Here is a 20,843-nt window from a genome sequence, read left to right on the forward strand (position 1 = left end):
GCGAATTCGACATAGATGACTTTTTAATTATTGTTTACACTAAAACCATTTTCGATTAATTCCTCGGAATTACTAACTTGCTTTAATATCGGCAAACTAACTTTTCTAAACGCAAAGTGACAATTCGGTCACAAACCAAACTTTCTCTTGATTTACATTTTTACAACCTTATGTACAACATTCAGTCCTTGTGTTCGATCCTGGTCTTACCAATTAACTATATTACATACGAAGAGGTACACTGCCCGTAAGTGTATGGTAATCAGTAAGCGGTAGATCTTGTTATAAATTATTAAACTCGATTTCACACATCAAACCCAAGTTGTTTTTTTTATTTATTAAAAAATTACTTTTTAAAATTTTTAATTAGTTGGATATTTTGGATAAACATGAGTTTTATATTTTATGTATTTTATTCCAATAAAATTATTATTTTAAGTAAAAGGTTTAAAATTGTAAATTGATGATAAAAAACAAAAAAAACGTAAATTGTATTATGACATGTGCTAATTTAGTTAAGTTAGAGAAATTGAGAATTGTGATTGTTCAATTAAGGTTAAGACAGTGCCTTTTAATGTGTGTGTGTGTATATATATATTAAGTATTTATTAAGATTGAACAATTAAGTTGTAAGATATACATATCGAACAAGTTGCTCTACGCTCCGTATACATTAATTATATTATATCTTATATTTATATTTATAGATATTAGGGTGATGGCAACGCCGGGTGGCGGCGTGCGTGAGTGGTGCGGCCCCGCCGTGGAACACCGCCGTCGTCCCCGGACCATGCATGAAGGGTGGAAAGTGAGTGGTGAGAGCACGCAATGGAAGAAACGAGTAGAGAGGGGGAGGAGCGGTCCAACGACTACTTATCGGGTACTGATAGATTATTCTTCTTTTTTTCTTTTTTTTAAAATTTTTCAGAACTTGTATATAAACACACTACACATATTCAAAACACAACATACACACACAAACACACTTTTCTTTTCAAAAAATCAACACACGACATTCATCTATTACTTCAAATCATGGCAAACAACATACCAAATATGTGATGTTAAAATGGTCATGCAAAATCACATGCTCAATGATGTCAGACACATATCTAAAGTAAACAATGTAATGTTTTTATTATGTTTTTTTAGTATTATGTAAGGTTTGTTATTATTATTATTTATGGTTTTAGTAATATTATGTAATGTGTGTTTTTTTTTTTTTTATGTTTATTGGAATTTGGTATTTTATATAAGAGGACCCTTATTTTGAGAACCCATTTTTCCAAGAACTTTGAGAACTCTTAAACTATGTATTGGATCACATGTTTTTATTGTTGATTCACATGTGAAACATTATAAAAATATATGTTGCAGATAAATTTTTCTTTCAAAACCTTATATATAGCCGTTTGTTCACATGTGAACGAAAAAGTGAACGTATTCATTCATAAGTTTACAAAAGGCTATTTTGAAGGTTTTTAAAAAAGTTTTTCTACAACATACTTTTCTACAACAAAAAGAAAATGTGATCCAATACATAATTTAAGAATTCTCAAAGTTTTTTAAAAAATGATTCTCAAAATAAAAAAATGTCATGTACCCGAGACGAAATTTTCATTAAAATTTAAAACCGCGTAATAGGTTTGTTATAGAAATATAAACAAAAAGGAAGGATGACAGAATAGTGGCTTGTACACGGTGACGTCACTACAAAGAAATGGCCATATATTTCTGTCTATCCACAAACCCACAAATTCGACATAAACAACCACAGTATACGCCGGTGTACCTAAATTGACCATTTGTCATCTCTCCGTCTTAATCTATACGTGTTTCTCATGAGTGTTTAGATATATCGTAAGTAATGACATCTCATTGTCTGTATCAGGAGAATGTGACGTGTAATTCTCTCGATTTCAATGCAAATCATACACGAAGGTCAGTTTATTAGTTGGATTTGGATGCAAATCATAAATTTGGTAAAAAAAAAAAATGAAAAACAAAATATGTAAAATGTCATCTTTATAGAAAACACATACAAGATTTTTTTTTTTTTTGAACAACAGTGCTGATTGAATTTAGCGACATGCTTCTACATCGTCCGGTAGAGATCGATCACGTCACCAACACAGTCAATCCGAGGGCATGACTGACGGTGGAAGTCCCACTATCATTCTAGAGGAAACCAGCTAAATGCTAGAGAAAACCCTCATACGTCACCTCATTATAATTAAATTATTTCAAATATGTTTCATCAAAAAATAAAATACCACTTTTAATAATGCAAAATAAAAATTTAATACATTCATAAGTAATTGGTAATTACTTTATACTTCTGATGTCTCCGTCCATCGACGGGTATAATCTATCTAGTAATTAATATAGTGCTACTCTCGTTTGTCGCCATAACAACCCATGAATGAGCATGTTCAAAGTAAATCATCTAAAAAAATGGTAATGGGATCGGAACCCCTTGATCCCATGTAATATTTGGTACCCACTAATTCCCCAGCCAGACTAGTGTCTAGGTGAATCTTAACCACTTAATAATCTCCTGATTATTCTCAGGTAAATCACGTAGATACTAACCAAAATGACTTTATTGTTTGGAAAAACTTTACTTTTTGAAATGACATGAAAATAAATCTCCCGATATTGATTCAAGCATATATATTCCTATGGTATAGATCCTTAAGAGATCAACTCTGACAAATAAAGTGATGAAAATACAAACTAAAATACATCTTAAATGAAATTATAACAATGGCTTCAATAGTAAAGCAAGCGTTTTGTGGGCTTAAAGAGATATCTAGATCTATAAATTGAATGAAAGACATCCCCTAAAAGACGAAATTGCAGTATAGCAAACAGAATGACTGGCAAGGCTGCAAGACTACCAATGATAATTGGCACCCATTTCAAGTTGTTGTTATATAGTAACAAGAAGCTGGAACTAAAAGCAACCATCATGGTCACAATAGAGAGGAAAAGTGTTCCAAGACCAAACATTAGCTTTTTGGGTAAAGATTCCAAGAAATCACGTTCAGCATAACGAGATGTTAGGATTGATAAAAACATGAGAACTGATGTTGAAGAGAATATCAAAGAAATGGCATCTGAGATTACGAAAACAATAAGGGTTGGTTTCTGACGAAAAAAGGGAATACCAGTGTTCTGGTCATATCCACCAGGAAGTGTAAAAGCTGCAGCAAATACTATGGTTGCTATAAGCGTACCGACCACCATACATTGGGCAGCTGTTTCTTTCATCCACTTCTCACCATTTTTAACTAGATCTTCATGCTTCTTTGTGAATATGTCACGCGGTATTTCATTATCATTGTTTTTCCTTTCTCTGTAACTAGGTGGGATCATTCTCTCTACTTCCTGCAAGAAATACATATCAATTATGTAACCAAATGTCATAAACTGAAAATAAGAAACAACGAAAGGGAGAAATGTACCTGGAACCATAATAACTCTCGTTGCATTTGTAGAGCGACTCCTGAGACATTCTGAAATCGTTTTGCTTTAGCACTTTTCCCAACTAAGTGCAACATATTATTGCCTTTTATGTCTTTCATGGGAGTTATTAGATCTTTCATGGACCCTATCTCATACAACAAGTTATAAATCTTTGCTTGACGACGTTTCACAGCTATGTGAAATATACTTAGTTTTTTATCATCTTGTTTCCATATTAGATCTGGATAGGACTGAATGAGCTCAATGATGAATTTTGTGTTACCCTTTTTTGCAGCAAGAAATAGTACTCTGTAAGGGTACATAGTTTTTCTGACACCTTCCTTCGTTTTAACTTCCATAGATGGCCCTCGGATTATGTCATCGACATCCTTCTTAGGCATTATGGCAACCTTACCCCAAATTATTTTTAACAATTGCTCGACATCGCTGTCCTTTTTAACATGCCCTGGCCTGAAAGGTAAGACAGACCAAACTGCAAAGGAAAACGAAAGTGTAATAATGTTAATAATCGTTAATGATAGTCGAACTAGGAGCATGAATATACTTACTGGACTTGATGATTCTCAAGATAATATGTGGTTTTTTGCCTTGAAAGGCATCTCTCTTCTGAGCCAGAGCTACAAGTACATCCGTAAGTAATCTCTTCTTTTCTGTGAGTTCGGGACGATCCTTGACTATGATCAGGGCAATATCTGTAATACACTTTGTATTCAATCAACCATAGAGAAAATGTCTTTGGCTAATGCATTAAAGTTAACCAAAGTTTAATTAGCCATAAAACTAAAAGTTCTTAAAGGGTATAGTTTTCAAAAGTGATAACAAGAAGGAAAGTAACCATGACAAAATACAATTATCTATAACTTACCAAACATATCAGTTTCAACACATTTCTGTAGAACCCAACTTCGATTCTCGTTTGTCCAAAAATCTCCAGACATTTTATTGGATACGTCGTACAGATATTTTGCCATTTCAGGTTTAGCAAATAAAGCAGCCATATAGAGTGGCATGATTCCGTTATCAGTAGGGATATCGAGAACAACCTTGTTCTTACCCACCATTATCTTGGCTATTTCTACATTTCCTGCTGCAGCAGCTAAACAAAGAGCAGTATTGTAGTTTTTGTTTTGTAGTTCCAAATCCTCCTTTTTCATCCGTTTCACTAGTTCTCTTACAAACACTTCCAAAGACTTGGTGTTTTCGGCTGATGCAGCGATATGCAGTGGTGTTTCATAATTTTCCGTGATGGCAAAGCGTACTAGATCTGGTCGGGCGTCTAGAATCTCTTTAGCAAGTTCCCAATTGCCTTTGATTGATGCTTCATAAAGTTTAAGACCAATCTTCATGTAGTTTTCTCTACTTTTTCCTTCTAATAAATGTCATATGCATGTTAGTATTATGTTCATTTATAATCAGATTCAAGAAAACATTAATAGATTACCAGTGGCGAAACCAGGATCGAATGTGACCCGTAGTACAAATTTTTTTCACTAGCCCTATATCTCTGTAAAGTAACGACATCGTCTAGATTGTTAAAAATTTTTGCTTTTTTTATATTTATTAGCACAAATACATCTTTATAAGCTATATTGATAAGAAAATATTTCAAAAGTTAAAAAATAGTTAAATTGACCGGTATCCAAATAAAGACCGGTATCCCATATTTATTTAAACCGTAGTACTAGCTAATATAAAATATATCATTTTCCAAAAAATTTAATTATACTATAAAAGTTGAACATACCCGTAACCCAGGCTAATATGTAGTTCTGCCAATGTACATTACTTTTTAGTATATGGGCAATAATAAAAGGCCTTATCACTATGGAGTATATATCATACATGTATATATATATACTTTGATCAATTCTTTGAAAAAGAAACCAAGGAATCATAACAAGTCCGAATGACAACTTGGGTCTGCGGCGGATGGCAAATCTGGTGGAGGTTTGTAAGGGCTCTTTACCTTCAACTAGCTCTCCAGATGGCAAATTTGGTGGAGGTGGTGGCAGTGGTTGGAGAGAAATCGGAATGACAACTTGCGACTGCGGCGGATGTTGGTTCAAGGGATTATTGAGTGCATTAGTAGGACCTAAGTTCAAACTAGTGTGATTCATATCTCTTCTTGCTGCTGATTTCTCTGAACTATATATCCATCATTAATCAATCAGTAACGAATTAAACACAAAATGACACAAAAATGAAATGAGCAATTGATCATGCTAAATATCAAAATACCTGAAATTTGACAAATTGGTGATTGTAACTTCCAAATATGATTAATACATGTTAATTTCATGCAACTCTGTATATATATGGTATATAGTTCAATGGTTGTTTTTGTTGTGGTTAGAAATGAGTTTATATTGAGCTGAATGCGCGCCTTGAGGGTCAAACGTCTCCAAAAATCAATATTTAAAGACCTTGCTAATTAAACTTATTGTTGTTACACCAATCACATTATTAGAAGTCATATATAGGTGGTGGGCCACAATAATTGCTAATTCGTATTGAGTAGTTTCCTAGAGATCGTATCTACTATCAAACATGCGGGGTAGTTGGGTCCAATAGAAATTCCATTGAATTGCCTTTAGAAACAACAAGATTTAATATGATCTTCTGGAGGTCTTGTCTCTACTAGTCCATTGACCATATATATCTCATGGAAAACGAGATTTGATAACTGATGATTTTTTTCTAGAGATTGTATTAGAAAAACAAACTAATTATATATCTTTAACAAATTTAAGTATAGGTAAGTGTATTTCCACAACATATTCTATATCTATATTATATTATAAAACAAATTAATTTTTCAATTTTCAAAATTCAATTCAACAATATACACATATTAATGCATAATGTACCATACATCAATGCATACAATTTTCTCTCTCCTCCATAAATCATTTTTTCCTCTAATTCTTTTAAAATTTTTTATCTCAAAAACCGTACATCGATAAATTATAAAAATTATATGGGTGTTATTAAAATTTCATGCTCTTTCATTAGAGATGTCATTCGATATACTTTCGACGAATATTTAAATCCGAGTGTGGAGCTCGTACGACTAAAACATTTGACTATGACACTCTATGACATATAACCTCCTATGTACTATCACACTTTATGACCTATCACTCTCATCATTTTACCGCAGCAACGCGCGGGTACTTTCTCTCGTATATAAAAATATAAATCTTGACTATAATAAGCTTGATTAGTTGATTGATAAATCTGGATAACGTGGATGTGGGTGGAGACAAATTTTCATTGACTTAAAAAACCGCGTATATTAGTAGGGTTGTTACATTAGTAAATACAAATGAATGACATAGCGGTCGTTTGTACACGGTGACGTCACTATAAAGAAATGCCCATGTTACCAGAGGTTCCTAGAAAAGTAGAAAAGAAAAAACTTCCATATTGAATGTGTAGAAACGATTAATAAATAAGTGATGGGCTTTCTTTGTGGGCTAATAGTACAATTATGCTGTCATGGGCTAGATTTCAGAGTAGTCCAAAGCCCATCCTAGTTCTACACTTCTACTTCTACTGTTCTACATAGCTATCTTCAAATGTTGACTTTGCCAATTCATGATTTCATGGTCATTGTGATCAAGAATTCAAAATGCATATGACAAGTAGTTTAACTAAAACTAACGACACACCATTATATCTTTCCTATCATCAAATCATCACTCATTAACACACACCTAATTACAACACCAAAAAGGTTATGTGAAACAAAAAACAATTCAACATATTGTACCCAAATTGGAAATTTCCAAAACGTGCTAATGATAAGTGATTATTATATATACATTGATATGGTCTAAGAATGATTAAATGGGTTAGTTTTTCTATAAGAATATACCTACTTTGATGTATATTGTGTGCATTTCAAGTTTGAGCTAAAACATTCAAATATGCACAAATTGTTAAGGAAGTGTAGTGAAGTCAATATGCTTGTTTCTATAATTTGGAGTTTTGGACTAGTTTTTACGGATGAGCTATATATTTGTTTTGGGCTTCTCTCGAACGGACTTCATCACACGAAAAAAGAAAAAGGGCCAATTTAATTGGTGGTGCTTTGTTTCTTGCGGCTGGACTGCAGAAGTCAACAACCCTTTTCTAATTTATTCCATATCATTCGACACACCATTCTGGGGCTAAAGATGGAGCAACAGCAGCACGCAGACATCATCATCCGACTCATGGGATTTTCCTCATCAACCATTGACGATCTAAAGATGGAGATGTCCGATTAAATCTAAGTTATCTCTTCCGATGAACAATGAACAATTGTTGATTATTTTACTTGATGAACTTTATTTTAGTCGTGTAAATATTTGATATTTTTGGATTATGAATTGTGTGACTGCTTGAATATTTATTCATTGTTATTTGATTTATTTAGATTATCCACAACTTATCTAGTATAAGGTATTTAGATTTATTTTTAATCGGTAAGTATTTGGTAATGTACCATTAGACATGCTTTAAGGTTCGTATACTACTAAATATACTTTAAGGTTTGTATGGTACAATAACTTAGGTGTAAGGCTAAAATTAGATGGTGATAATAAGAGTATTATAGGCCTAAATGAAATAACAAATAAATAAGTGAAATTTGTCAGGAATAAAATGAATATTTTATATAAAAAAAGCTATTTTAAATTCGGACAATAATTCTCATTTCTCAACCTACTTTTGAAAGGAGAATTAATATTTGTAACATTGTTCTTGATATACAAATAATACAACAGACTATATAAGTGAATAATGAACGAGTATGATAGCTTTATTGATTATTAGACATATACCCGCGCGATACGGTCATATGGCGGTGGCGGGACGGTTAATGGTGGTGACGTGGGCAGTAGCGGCGATGGTAGTAGTGGTGGCGGCGGCGGCGGCAGTGGTATGATTACTAATGTAAAAATAGTTGATGTAAAAGGAGTAGTGAATAAATGAGTATATTATGTAACAATATTCAAATTAGTGAATAAATGAGAGTTGTAGTTTGGTTAGATTAAGTTTCTTTTAAAGAAATTTAGGAGGTGTAAATGATTCATAATATACTATAGATATAGTACCTATATCATCTCCCTTTTGAATATAGTCGTCTCTCTCAACCGTATCAAGAGAAGGATACTTGCACGATATAGCGGTATAATGGCGATGGCGTTGATGGGTGGTGGTGACGTGTGATGGTAGCGGGGGTGGTGGCGATGTAATGACGACTATGGTAGTTGCGAGCGAGGTAGTAACAACGGTGACGACGAGTATTTTAGGTTATTTATAATTGTTTGAAATGATATTTAATAACATTGAGTTTTGTTTTATAACATGTGTTTGATATTCCCATGAAAATGCCATAACTATATCTGTCTATCGCTACATATCTCGTCATATTATTTTCGAATTAATATTTCTCATATCTTTCAATTCATCATCACCAAAATATTCATTGTAAACATACTGAAGAACAAGAAATATTTGAAAATATTCACTCTTTTACCCTAATTCTTTTATCTCGTATAGTAGGAGATAAAACTATACCCCTGTGTCTCACCAAGATTTGAACGCTAGTCACCCTGATTTAGTCGGCTTTCAAATTAAAGCAGGTTGGATATCTTGGATAAAAAAAAAACATATATACTAGCTATAAAACGCATGAAATAATTTGTATCTTAAAATTGGCTCCTAGCAAATATGCTACCTGGAGTAAAAATGACATTAAGCAGGGGAAATACCAAACACGCCTCCAATTAAGACGAATGTACGATGGAGAAACCCAACATCAAAACATACATTCACATGAGTCTGGATCTTTAAGAGATCACTATATATAAGACTATAACGAATATAAAGAGAACAAAAGACAAAGTAAAGTACATCTTAAAAGAAATCATAACAATGCTTTTTAATTGTAGAGCATGCGTTTTGTGTGCTTAAAGAGATATCTAGATCTATATATTGAGTGAAAAACATCCCCTAAAAGTCGAAATTGCAGTATAGCAAACAGAATGACCGGCAAGGCAGCAACACTACCGATGATGATTGGCACCCATTTCAAGTTTCTGTGGTATAGTAACAAGAAACTTGAACTAAAAGCAACCATCATGGTCACAATAGAGAGGAAGAGTGTTCCAAGACCGAACATCAGCTTTTTGGGTAAAGATTCTAAGAAATCGCGTTCAGCATAACGAGAGGTGAGGATGGATAAGAACATGAGGAGCGATGTTGAAGAGAATATTAAAGAAATGGCATCTGATATCACGAAAACAATAAGGGCTGGTTTCTGACTGAAAAAGGGAATACCGGTGTCTTGATCATATCCACCTGGGAGTGTAAAAGCAGCAGCAAATGCAATGGTAGCTATAAGCGTTCCAACCACCATACAGTGAGAAGCTGTTTCGTTCATCCACCTCTCACCATTCTTAACTAGAACTTCATGCTTCTTTTTGAATATGTCACGTGGTGTTTCATGATTATCGTTTTTCATTTGTCTGTAAGAAGGAGGGATCATTCTCTCTACTTCCTGCAAGGAATACGTATCCTTCAATTCAACAAATTCTATAGATGAATTCAAAATAAGATACCATGTATGTACCTAATGTCCCAAATTCTATAGATGAATTCTAAATAAGATACCATGAGGAGGCGGGGTAATGTACGTTCGAACCATAACAACTCTCTTTGCATTTGTAAAGCGACTCCTGAGACTTTCTGAAATCGTTTTGCTTTAGCACTTTTCCCGACTAAGTGCAACATATTATTTCCATTTTTGTCTATCATAGGAGTTATTAGATCTTTCATAGACCCGATATCATACAACAAATTATAGATAGTTACTTGACGATGTTTGAGAGCTATGTGAAATATACTTAGTCCTTTGTCATTTACCGTCCATATTAGATCTGGATAAGACTGAATGAGCTCAATTATGAATCTCGCATTTCCCTTTTTTGCAGCATGAAATAGTACTCTCGAAGAATACACAGTTTTTTGGACACCTTCTACCAAAGCTGGCCCTCGAAGTATGTCATCGATCTCCTCCATAGGCATTATGGCAACCTTACCCCAAATATATTTTAACAACTGCATTACGTCACTATCCTTTTCGAGATGCCTAGGCCTCAAATCCCAAACTGCAAAGACAACCAATTATATATATCGGTACAAAATTGGTTGGTTACTATAATCAAACATTAGATGATATGTTAATTAGTTGGTTGGTCAATATAACCAAACATTCAGTAAATTTAGAATTTATCCCAAACTTCTCGCTCCCACCGGCCGGCCGATGGAGATGGACTGACTACCGGGGATATTCGTGTTACTTCGTCTGCACTGGTTTGTTGCAAGTCTTACTTAATATAATACTCTTAAAAGTATAGTTTACAATATAGATCTCCCGACTCTTCACGAACCCCTTTTTACATTAATTACTTTTACATTAATTAATAACCGCCACCGTCGTCGCCGCCACCACAATGTCGCCGTTGTCACTACACCGCCATCGCCGCCGCCACATCACCACTGACGTCGCCGCCACCATCACGTCCACCGACGCGGCTACCACAATCGCTGTTACTGCTGGCATGCGTCTAGTTTATTTTAGTCTTTAGGAGTCTCTATGTTAAGCTAAGTTATTTCGAATTTTTTGTACGGATAGGAAATTTTTTGGACATGTTGGTGTTCTAGTGTTTTGTTGAAAAAAGTTTGTAAAAGTAGGAACTTCGGTGTTCCAAACACCGGTCTTAGCCACGTGGACTCAACCCCGGTTTTATAGACACCGGACTTTGTTTTTTAAATTGAAACCTGCGTGTGGAGCACCGCTCTTCACTATTTTGATTGGATAATTTTTGTTGCACTTTAGTTGCCGTATGTTCCATTTTTTCCGGCCGGCGAGATGGAAAAGAAAAAGGTTGAAGATGGTAGAGTCATAAAGGTATTGGTATGTGTGTACAAGTTTTACGTGGGAAAAATATATATACTATCGGTATGTGTGTACAAGGTGTCTAACCAAGTAGTCTGTCAAAGTACTCAACAGCTTTAGGCTTTAGTTTTTATACAGAATTTCTAAATTATTATTATAGTAATGCTTTACATAAAAATTATTAAATTAAATTTAGTAAATGCCAGATTCGAAAAACCAAACGCAAATAATGGCATGGATGCTTAAATTACTCTTCTTGTTTTTCAACTATATTATTTTGTGTAATACCGGGATAATACATGTTAAGTTTTCATTATGACTTATAATAATAATTAATAGTTATATATATGACATGTTTGAAAGTTGATTATATTACTATTTTTATCAAATATTTTGTATTAAAAGTTATTAATAAAATTTGTATGTTAATTATATCTTTTGTAACGATATAAAGTTAAATATAAATATTACCCGTTAAAATTTTTATATATTAGAGATACTTAATTACATGTTAAATTTTTATAGTGCCGTAATTTAGGAATTGTATTATGTAAAATTTAGTAACTGATTTTAACAAGTATAATGTAAAATAAAACTTAGGAATTGTTTTAAAAAATATAATATAAAATTTAAGAATTGTTTTCTATAATTATATCACTTTCTATAATCATAATAAATGTAAGAATTAGTTTCAATTAATAACCATTTTCAAATTTATTAAAATTAACTTAAATTTTAAAAATATATATGATATTATCATTTTATATGATAGCTATAATTAAAACATAAACTTCATCTATAAGTATAAAAAATTGTTTTCTAAAATAAAGATTTTTCTTTTATATATACATTTAAACATGTTTTTTTAATCGTAGTTTAAGTATGGCTTTTGCCATTTCAAATAAAAAATCAATGATAGATGTCATTTATTATATTTTGATTTTTTAGTACTTTTTTTCTTTACATGAAGCTATGAGCTATCTAAAAATGAGTAAAATACATGTATAAGATATGAGTGACAACTACCAGTAAAAAAAACTTGTTTACAATGAAAATAAAAAGAATCAATATATAGTACGCATCTTTTACCAACAACCTGTACACGCCATACACATATGTCGATAGTAATGTAAACACAAAACTTACACGATATATCGATTATAGCAAAAAACTTTTGAATCCGGCATTAGCAATGCCGATTTTCACTTGTATACTCATCCAAAGAAAGTCCGGTGTCTATAAAGCCGGAGTTGATGGAAAAAATAGAAGTTCGGCGTTCTCAAGGCCGGACTTGGGTCCACGTGGCTAAGTCCGGTGTTTGAAACACCGGAGTTCCTACTTTTACAAACCTTTTCGACAAAACACTAAAAACACCAACATGTCCAAAAAATCTCCTATCCGTACAAAAAATTCAAGTTATTTCTGATAACTTTCTAGATTATATTATCTAACATTTTTTAATTAAATATTTTTAATTAACCTGGTCAATCCTAGATATATTAATAATTAAACCATTCCCACTTTTCCATTCTCGATTTTATTTCCGGTGTAACAATGGAAGTGTTTGTCATTCCGTTTCTCTCATTTACATATAAGAACATACTGAAGTACGGCCTTCCTAGCTAGCCCAATTGTTAACACGAGTTGCTATAAGTTGGCATGTTGCACTATATATGTGTAAAAAAAGGCAATTAGATGAGAACCTCTGATCCCATGTACTATTTGGTACATACTAATCCTCAACCATGTTAAGGTTCAAGTGAATCTCAACCACTTTATAACACTGTATGTGTATTGAAGTTTTTATTAGGGAATCTAATAACCAAGTTAGAAGTTACTATTTGTTCAAGATAGATTGAAATATATAATGATAACATAAACACTTACATGACTTGATGATTCTTAAAATAATACTATGTTGTTTTATGCCTTCAAATGCATATGTCTTCCGAGCCAAAGCTAAAAGGACATCTGTAAGTAATCTCTTGTTGTTGGTGAGTTCGGGACGATCCTTGGCTATGATTAGAGCGATATCTATAATTTTTTTGTATTCAATTAACCATAAAGAACATGTTTTTAGCTAATGTATACAAGTAAGTGTTATAATCAAATGAATATTAGAAAAATGTTCAAAAATCAAGAAATGCATTTAATCCATCCATTCTCTACTAGATCTAGATCCAATTTATTTTTCCTCCCTGCGCCTTTCCCATCTTGTTTTCCATCTCTACCACCATCATCATCCGACACGCTACCACCATCGCCATTGCTGACGTCATCCTGGAAAAACCATTTATATTCTTCGTCAAACGTCATTTACATCAATCGCCCAATCTACTGCGACGAATTACTCTGATCATGAACCACATCCAAATACTTTGATTAAAATATATACTGATTGTGGTTTTCAATCATATTATAATCGGAAACTACAAGCACAATATGTTTGAGTCATTGCATTTGAAGACTCCAATCGATCACAATGCGATTCAAACACAATCTTTGGATCGTGGTGGGATACGATGGTTAGATACGGGTTCGCCCTGGGGTGATAGATGATGGTGGTGGTTTACCTTAAGGGTTGGCCTTAGCTGTTGACGCAACACTTAGCCGCACGGTCCCGCCTCGAAGATGGTCCTTGCAATTAAGGAAATTGCAAGGTCAATTACAAGGACTCATTACAAAGATTTCTAAGGATGAGTTTTTCGAGGATTTTCCAAAGAAATCTTTATTAAGGAAGTTCCAATGAAGACTTTTCAAGACTTGGGCCCTTAGAAATTCCTTGTTAACTAGTCCTTGAAAACGCGTTGGAAATATAAGAGTTCCTTGAGAATTCTGTTTGCAATGAAGCTTTTTTAAAGGACCAATTTTCCTTGAAATTGTCTAGAACGTCTGTTTTCAAGGAGCTTCCAAGGAAAAAGCTCCTTTATAAATTAAAATTTTCAAGTAGTGAGTGCGGGTATGTGGTGGCAACGATGGATGATGATTTCGGTGGAGATGAAGAAAGAACCGGAGGAGAGAGAGAGAGAGATTGGAAGGAAACTAGAGTTGAGAGAGAGATAAAAGGATTGAAATAGAAAGAGATGAAAGGGAAAGCAAATTTAAAATTAAACAAAATGGATGGTTCTGATATATGCTTTGGTTTTCAAGGAAAAGCTTGTTTTAAATTGAAGAAACTACATAATAGTAATTTAATCATAAAACAAAATTGATATTAAAGAAGGAGAAACCATGACAAAACAAAAGGATCCGTAACTTACCAAACATATCAGTTTCAACACATTTCTGTAGAACCCAACTTCGATTATCACTTGTCCAAAAATCTCCAGACATTTTATTGGATTGGTCGTAGAGATACTTTACCATTTCACGTTTAGCCAAAAAGGCAGCTATATAGAGTGGCATCATTCCTTTATCGGTAGGGATATTGAGAACAGCCTTGTTCATGCTCACAATTATCTTGGCTATTTTCACATTTCCCGCTGCAGCTGCTAAATAAAGAGCAGTATGATAGTTTTTGTTTTGTAGTTCCAAATCCTCCTTTTTCATCCGCTTCACTAGTTCTTTTACAAACCCTTCTAAAGACTTGGTGCTTGGAGCTGATGCGGCGATATGCAGTGGTGTTTCATAATTTTTTGTAATGGCAAAGCGTACCAACTCAGGTCTGTCATCTAGGATCCATTTAGCAAGTTCCCAATTACCTTTTATCGACGCTTCATAAATTTTGAGACCAATCTTCATGTAGTTTTCTCTACTTTTTCCTTCTAATTATGCAAATGTCATATTTATGTTAGTATTGTGTTCATCTATAATCGGATTCAAGAAAACATTAATACGTTAATTAAATTTTACTTTCTAGGATGAACACTAATTAAGGCTCATCTCTATGGAGTATATATCATACATCTATATATATAATTCAATCAAAATTCCTTAAAAATGAAACCAAGGAATCATAACAAGTCTTTAAACGGAGTAAAAGAAAACAAGTGGAGTACTCTTGAACTCGTGTCCTTTCATAACATGACACCCGTTAAAAACCGATACAAGAAAATGTACCAGAACTATTATAATTGCTGGGGTAAAATTAAACATATACTCCCTCAGCTCCATTCTAATTTAAGTGTAATACAAGTTTGACTTTTGGAGTTTTTTTTTTCTCTCTCAACTTTTACCATAATTATATTTGTTACGAGTAGTTTTTTTTCTCTCTCAACTTTTACCAATTTAAGTATATTTTTTTTCTCTCTCAAGGGTCAAACGTCTCAGAAAATCAATAATACTTAAAGACCTTGCTAACTTATTGTTGTTACACCAATCACATTATATTAGAAGTCATAGGTGGTGGGCCACAATATATACATGATAATTGCAAATTGGTATTTATAGTAGTTTCCTAGAGATTGTATCGACTATATCAAAACATGCGGGGTAGTTGAATCCAATAGAAATTCCATTTGCCTTTAGAAACAACAAGATTCGATATCATCTTCACTTTCCACAAAATGGTTGGAGGTCTTTTGAAACAGTGTTTCTACTAATCCATATCTAATGGAAAACGAGATTTGATAATTAATGATGACTTTTTTCTAGAAATTGTATTAGAAAAACAAACTAATTAATGATTATATATTTCTATAACAAATTAAAGTTTAGTTAAGTGTATTTCCACAACGTACTAATTATTGAACAAGTTGTGTTATATATAAAATATGAACCTTGATTATAGATTAATAAACTTGATTGATGAATCTGTATAAAAAATGTAATATTTATACGATAACTAATGTCGTGGATGTGGGTGGATACGAAATTTCCATTGACTTTTAAAACCGCGTATATTAGTAGGGTTGTTACAGTACATACAAAGTAGTGGTTTGTACACGGTGACGTCACTACAAAGAAATGCCCATGTTATGTTCCCAGAGGTTCCTAGGAAAGTAGCAAACGTCATTTTGTAGAGATGGCAGTAATGAAAAAATTTCCATATTGAGTTTGTACTTTGTAGAAAGGATTAAGAGATAAGTGTTAGGGCTTTCTTTGAGGCCTAATAATACACAAAAATAAAAATGATGCTGTCATGGGTTAGATTTCGAGGTGGTCCAAAGGCCATCCTAGTTTTACATAGCTATCTCCAAATATTGACTTTGCCGATTCATGGTCATTGACTCATTGTGATTAAAAATTTAATATGTATATGACAAGTTTAACTAAAACTTACGACACACCGGCCGTTATATCTTTTCTATCATCAAATCATCACTCATTAACACACACCTAATTACAACACAAAAATGGTTATGTGAAACAAAAAACAATTCAACATCTTGTACCAAATCGGAAATTGCAAACACGTGTTAACAGTAAGTAGGGTACATCGTTTGTTATACACCTAAACGTAAAAACAAGGGGTTTAAGTTATCGAAACAAGAGCAAAATATACATAATTTTGAAACTTTTGGTACACCTGAGTTGCTAATGGGTATGTTTTGCATGCACCTTTTATGAGTTTTTTGGAGCTTCAAGTTTTTAGAAAAAAAATTGATGGTCCTCGAATGCACTATTTGTGTTTGATTCACAACTTGTAATATAACTACAAAATAACAAGAATAGAGACGAGATGTAAAGAACTTTGTTTAGTTATATGTATTTCAAGCTAAACGATGAAAACATGGATGGTTGTTTGACAACAACAACAATAAACAGAAAAATATGTTAAGTTTTTGAACACAGAAAAACTTAACAAATAACTTAAAGAGAATAAAGTAAAACTGTGGAACACACCAACCCACCTAGTGGCTAGGTCAAGTGATTCCTTTTATAGACAGATAAGGAATTACATGACTACTCTAGTAGATGTTGACACATGAAGGTTGTCAACTATCATTCAGATCTGCTGAGGTCTCTTTCCTTCATCTTTTTGTTTCCAAAAGCGGTATGAAAAAGAAACTCCATTGCACCGAAGTAGTACAAGGTCACATGTCTTTATCTTGATCTTTCAACATGTGTCCTTGGGACCATTCTTCTATTCTTCAAATTCCCGCTCACATTTGACTTACAAATACTGGACGATGAGTCATTGAACATATTCTTTAGACTTTGAAGATAGATTATGCTTGCAGATATATGAGCTCGCTGACAGCTCGCTGAATGAGTCACTCGCTGAGTCCCTCAGCGAATCCCTGATCCAACAAAAATTTTTTACGAAAAACTTCATTTGGTTAGAAGAACTTCAAACTTTTAAAATGATAGAAAACGCTCCTTATTTGAACGCTACTATCACGAGCGTTTACAAAAGCCTGCAAGCTTTTACCATACAAAAATACATATATAACCTTCCAATTCCCAAAATCACTTTCTTCCACTTCTCCCATAAAACTATATATATATATATATATGGGTACATACACAATGTTTTCACCGACCGTCTAGTTATGTCACCGCCGTTGATTTGACCGGAAACATCACAGCTTCACGCCTGCTGGTCTCACAACTTGTCACGGTCGTTGATTTGATGGAAGGTTTTGTTTGTTTGTAGAGAAGATGAAAGTGGAAAAATCAATGCTTAGTTTGATTTACTTATATATATACAAAGAAGACGATATTTAAGCAAGCTCATCATTTAGGAGTCCTGCCATGGGTTTTTTTTCTTAAATATTAGAAATCCATGTCCTTATCTAATGGGAAATGACATTCGTACTACCGATTTTAATTTATGTATCATAATGTACACATTATATAGCTAATTGTTCTAGTCAGTAATGCACAGTTGTGATACATCAATAAAAATAAATGATACAAATATCATTTCCCTTATCTAATGGGTCTTCTACAAACTTGGAAACCACTCAGATGGTATTTGACATTTTATAAAGTGGTTTTTGGTGAAGTACAAAAGGATGTGTAGTGACTAGTCATTGACTAATTGTTTCAAAAAAAACCCATTGGGTAATTTAAAGGCCAATGTTTATTTATATGTTATCTAATGTTATAAACTGGTAGAATACAGATAAAAGAGTATTTATACATATCATTATATTTTATTTTATATTAATAAATAACTATAAAGTGGTGAAGGGATCAAGTGAGAACCAATATATATGGTGAGAATCGTGAGAACCATTGAAAAATCATCTCTAAGGGCTTTGCCTTTATAATTAAGGGTTACGTCCGTACCATAACAACCGTCACCATCTCTTGTATCGTCGCCCATCAAATCCATACCATTACCATATACGTTCGGTCACAACTCCTTTAGAACGGATGCGGTCAACGTCGTATCCATACGTTTTCTTAACACGTAACCCATATGATTTTTTACATTTAAAAAAAAAAAATTTTTTTTTTTGGAATGGGTCTTTGTTAAAAGAAAATAAAAAACCAAAAAAAGTTACAAAAAATGAAAAATAAAAATTATAAAGTTATAAAACCACACAAAAAAGAAGAAAGGGGGAGGGAAACTAGTAGTTCTCACGGTTCTCTCCATATTTATGGTTCTAACATTAACCCTACCCCTATAAAGTTATTTAAGTGTATTTTATTCATGTCCATTATTTGTCATTTTACAACTTTTATTAATAGCCTTTAGCTACTTGCAAAATACTTCAATATATCTAAAACGCTTCGGCTACCGGCTACTAGCTATAGTCTTTAGCTACTAGCCAATAGCTATCAACAAACAACTAACAGCTATCAACCACCAACTAGTTTTGCCAAACATACCCAATGTCGCAAAAGATTTAAACGCACCATAGTATTTTTGAGAAAGTTGATTTAAAACTTGATTATTTATGCATAGGCTAGTACCAACTTTTAGCCATATATCATTAAACATGTTTTAAGATTCGTAAACAATTAATTAAATATATACATTAAAATGTTGTATCGTACAATTGCTTTTTTTTTGAACCAATAATTTATTAATAAAACAGAACCTTCGGACGCCATAGGATTACAATAAAAGACTTGGACTATCGTACAATAACTTAAGGTGGCGATAGCAGCGAATAGTGTAGATTATTTAATTAGTTTGGTTTTAATGAATTGTTGAAACGAAGATTATGCTTTGTCTACCCATTCCTTTAATAGTTCTTACATGAGAGCCTTAACTCCAAGTAAATGATTTAAAATTTGAGTATTTCACATAATAACACTTGTATATATTGAGGGGGTGCTTGGTTCAAAAAGGTAAAGGGTAAGAATAAAGGAAAGGGTATATAATATTTTCATTATAGGGTATTCATATATAAAAATAATAAACAAAAGAAAACAAATATGTCATTGACCAGATCCATTGTTGCTTTACTAATACAGTACGGTGATGGCGTGGGAACGCCGGCGGTGGAGGATGGGTGGACGGTGGTGTTGTATGTTGGAGGACATGTTGAATGGATGTGGTGTCTCCTGTTGCAGGAGAAGTGAAAAGGATAGATGGGTGAGGATTGATTACCTTAACCCCAAATTATTGGGTAATACTTCAATACCCACTTTTAGGTATTGAATACCTTTCCTTACTACTACCAAGCATATGGAATCATTATCTTTCCCATTCCCTACCCCCAAAACCCCCTTACCAGGCACCCCTGAGTGTTGTTTCATAAGATAACATAGCATGGTATTTGATTTTCCCATGGAAATGCCATGAGTATATCTATCTATTGAGTGAAAAACGTCCCCTAAAAGTCGAAATTGCAGTATAGCAAACAGGATGACTGGAAATTGCAGTATAGCAAACGAGGAATAAGTTTTCGCTGCATATAAAAAAGCTAAAAAGTGAAAGAGACAAGGTTCTTCTTCACCACAGAGTGTTGTCTACGACCAACTAGATATTAACACCACCATTCCCTTAGATAATCCCCTGAATTCACCTTAAATATCACTCTAGCAAATGCCTGAATTTCAGTTTCCCATCCTTTACAAGCAACTTCAAATCAACCATCCACATCAGCAGCATTCATTTTTGCTGTTGAGGATGTCAAGGCGGTTCATTAGAACGAAGTGACACTAGAAATTTAAGAACCAAGTTGACCCAACTGACAAAGCCCATGGGTACAAACTATACTTAAGTGGTAGAGCTTGTGGTTGCCCAACGCCAAATGCTACCAAGGTATCATAGAGACCAATACCAAGTGAGAATCATAGGTGAAGGGATCGACTGAGAGAGTTGTTCAAGCAGTTTTCTGAAGACAACTAGCAACTTTTGACTTCCATCCGGGATGATGTCCATTGTTCCAACATGTTTATGGAGAGCGTCAGCACTATTTTTCCTGTTTTTTCTTTAGTAAGGTTTTTAACACGTCTATAATTCAAAGTTAGACCCTAATGTGAATATTTTCTGTTGTGTATGAAAAACTGTATGATATATGATACCCAGGCCTTTTGATGAAACAAATAAACAAATGGTAAA

The 20,843-nt window shown here is 33.4% G+C and overlaps 1 protein-coding gene and 1 pseudogene across 1 annotated transcript; both read right to left on the reverse strand.

Annotated features, from left to right (window-relative positions):
• Positions 1 to 2,772: 2,772 nt before the first annotated feature.
• Positions 2,773 to 5,785, reverse strand: LOC122609701. Its single transcript, XM_043782649.1, has 6 exons — positions 5,728 to 5,785; positions 5,456 to 5,634; positions 4,355 to 4,855; positions 4,038 to 4,181; positions 3,468 to 3,961; positions 2,773 to 3,390 (listed from the first exon to the last, which is right to left on the reverse strand). The coding sequence occupies exons 2-6, from the start codon at positions 5,604 to 5,606 to the stop codon at positions 2,773 to 2,775; spliced, it is 1,908 nt and encodes a 635-aa protein (XP_043638584.1). The 5' UTR covers positions 5,607 to 5,634; positions 5,728 to 5,785.
• A 3,633-nt stretch (positions 5,786 to 9,418) lies between these two features.
• On the reverse strand, positions 9,419 to 20,394 carry LOC122610458 (annotated as a pseudogene).
• Between the last annotated feature and the right edge of the window lie 449 nt (positions 20,395 to 20,843).

Source organism: Erigeron canadensis, chromosome 8 (genome assembly GCF_010389155.1).
Source record: "Erigeron canadensis isolate Cc75 chromosome 8, C_canadensis_v1, whole genome shotgun sequence".
NCBI classification, from domain to species: Eukaryota; Viridiplantae; Streptophyta; class Magnoliopsida; order Asterales; family Asteraceae; genus Erigeron; species Erigeron canadensis.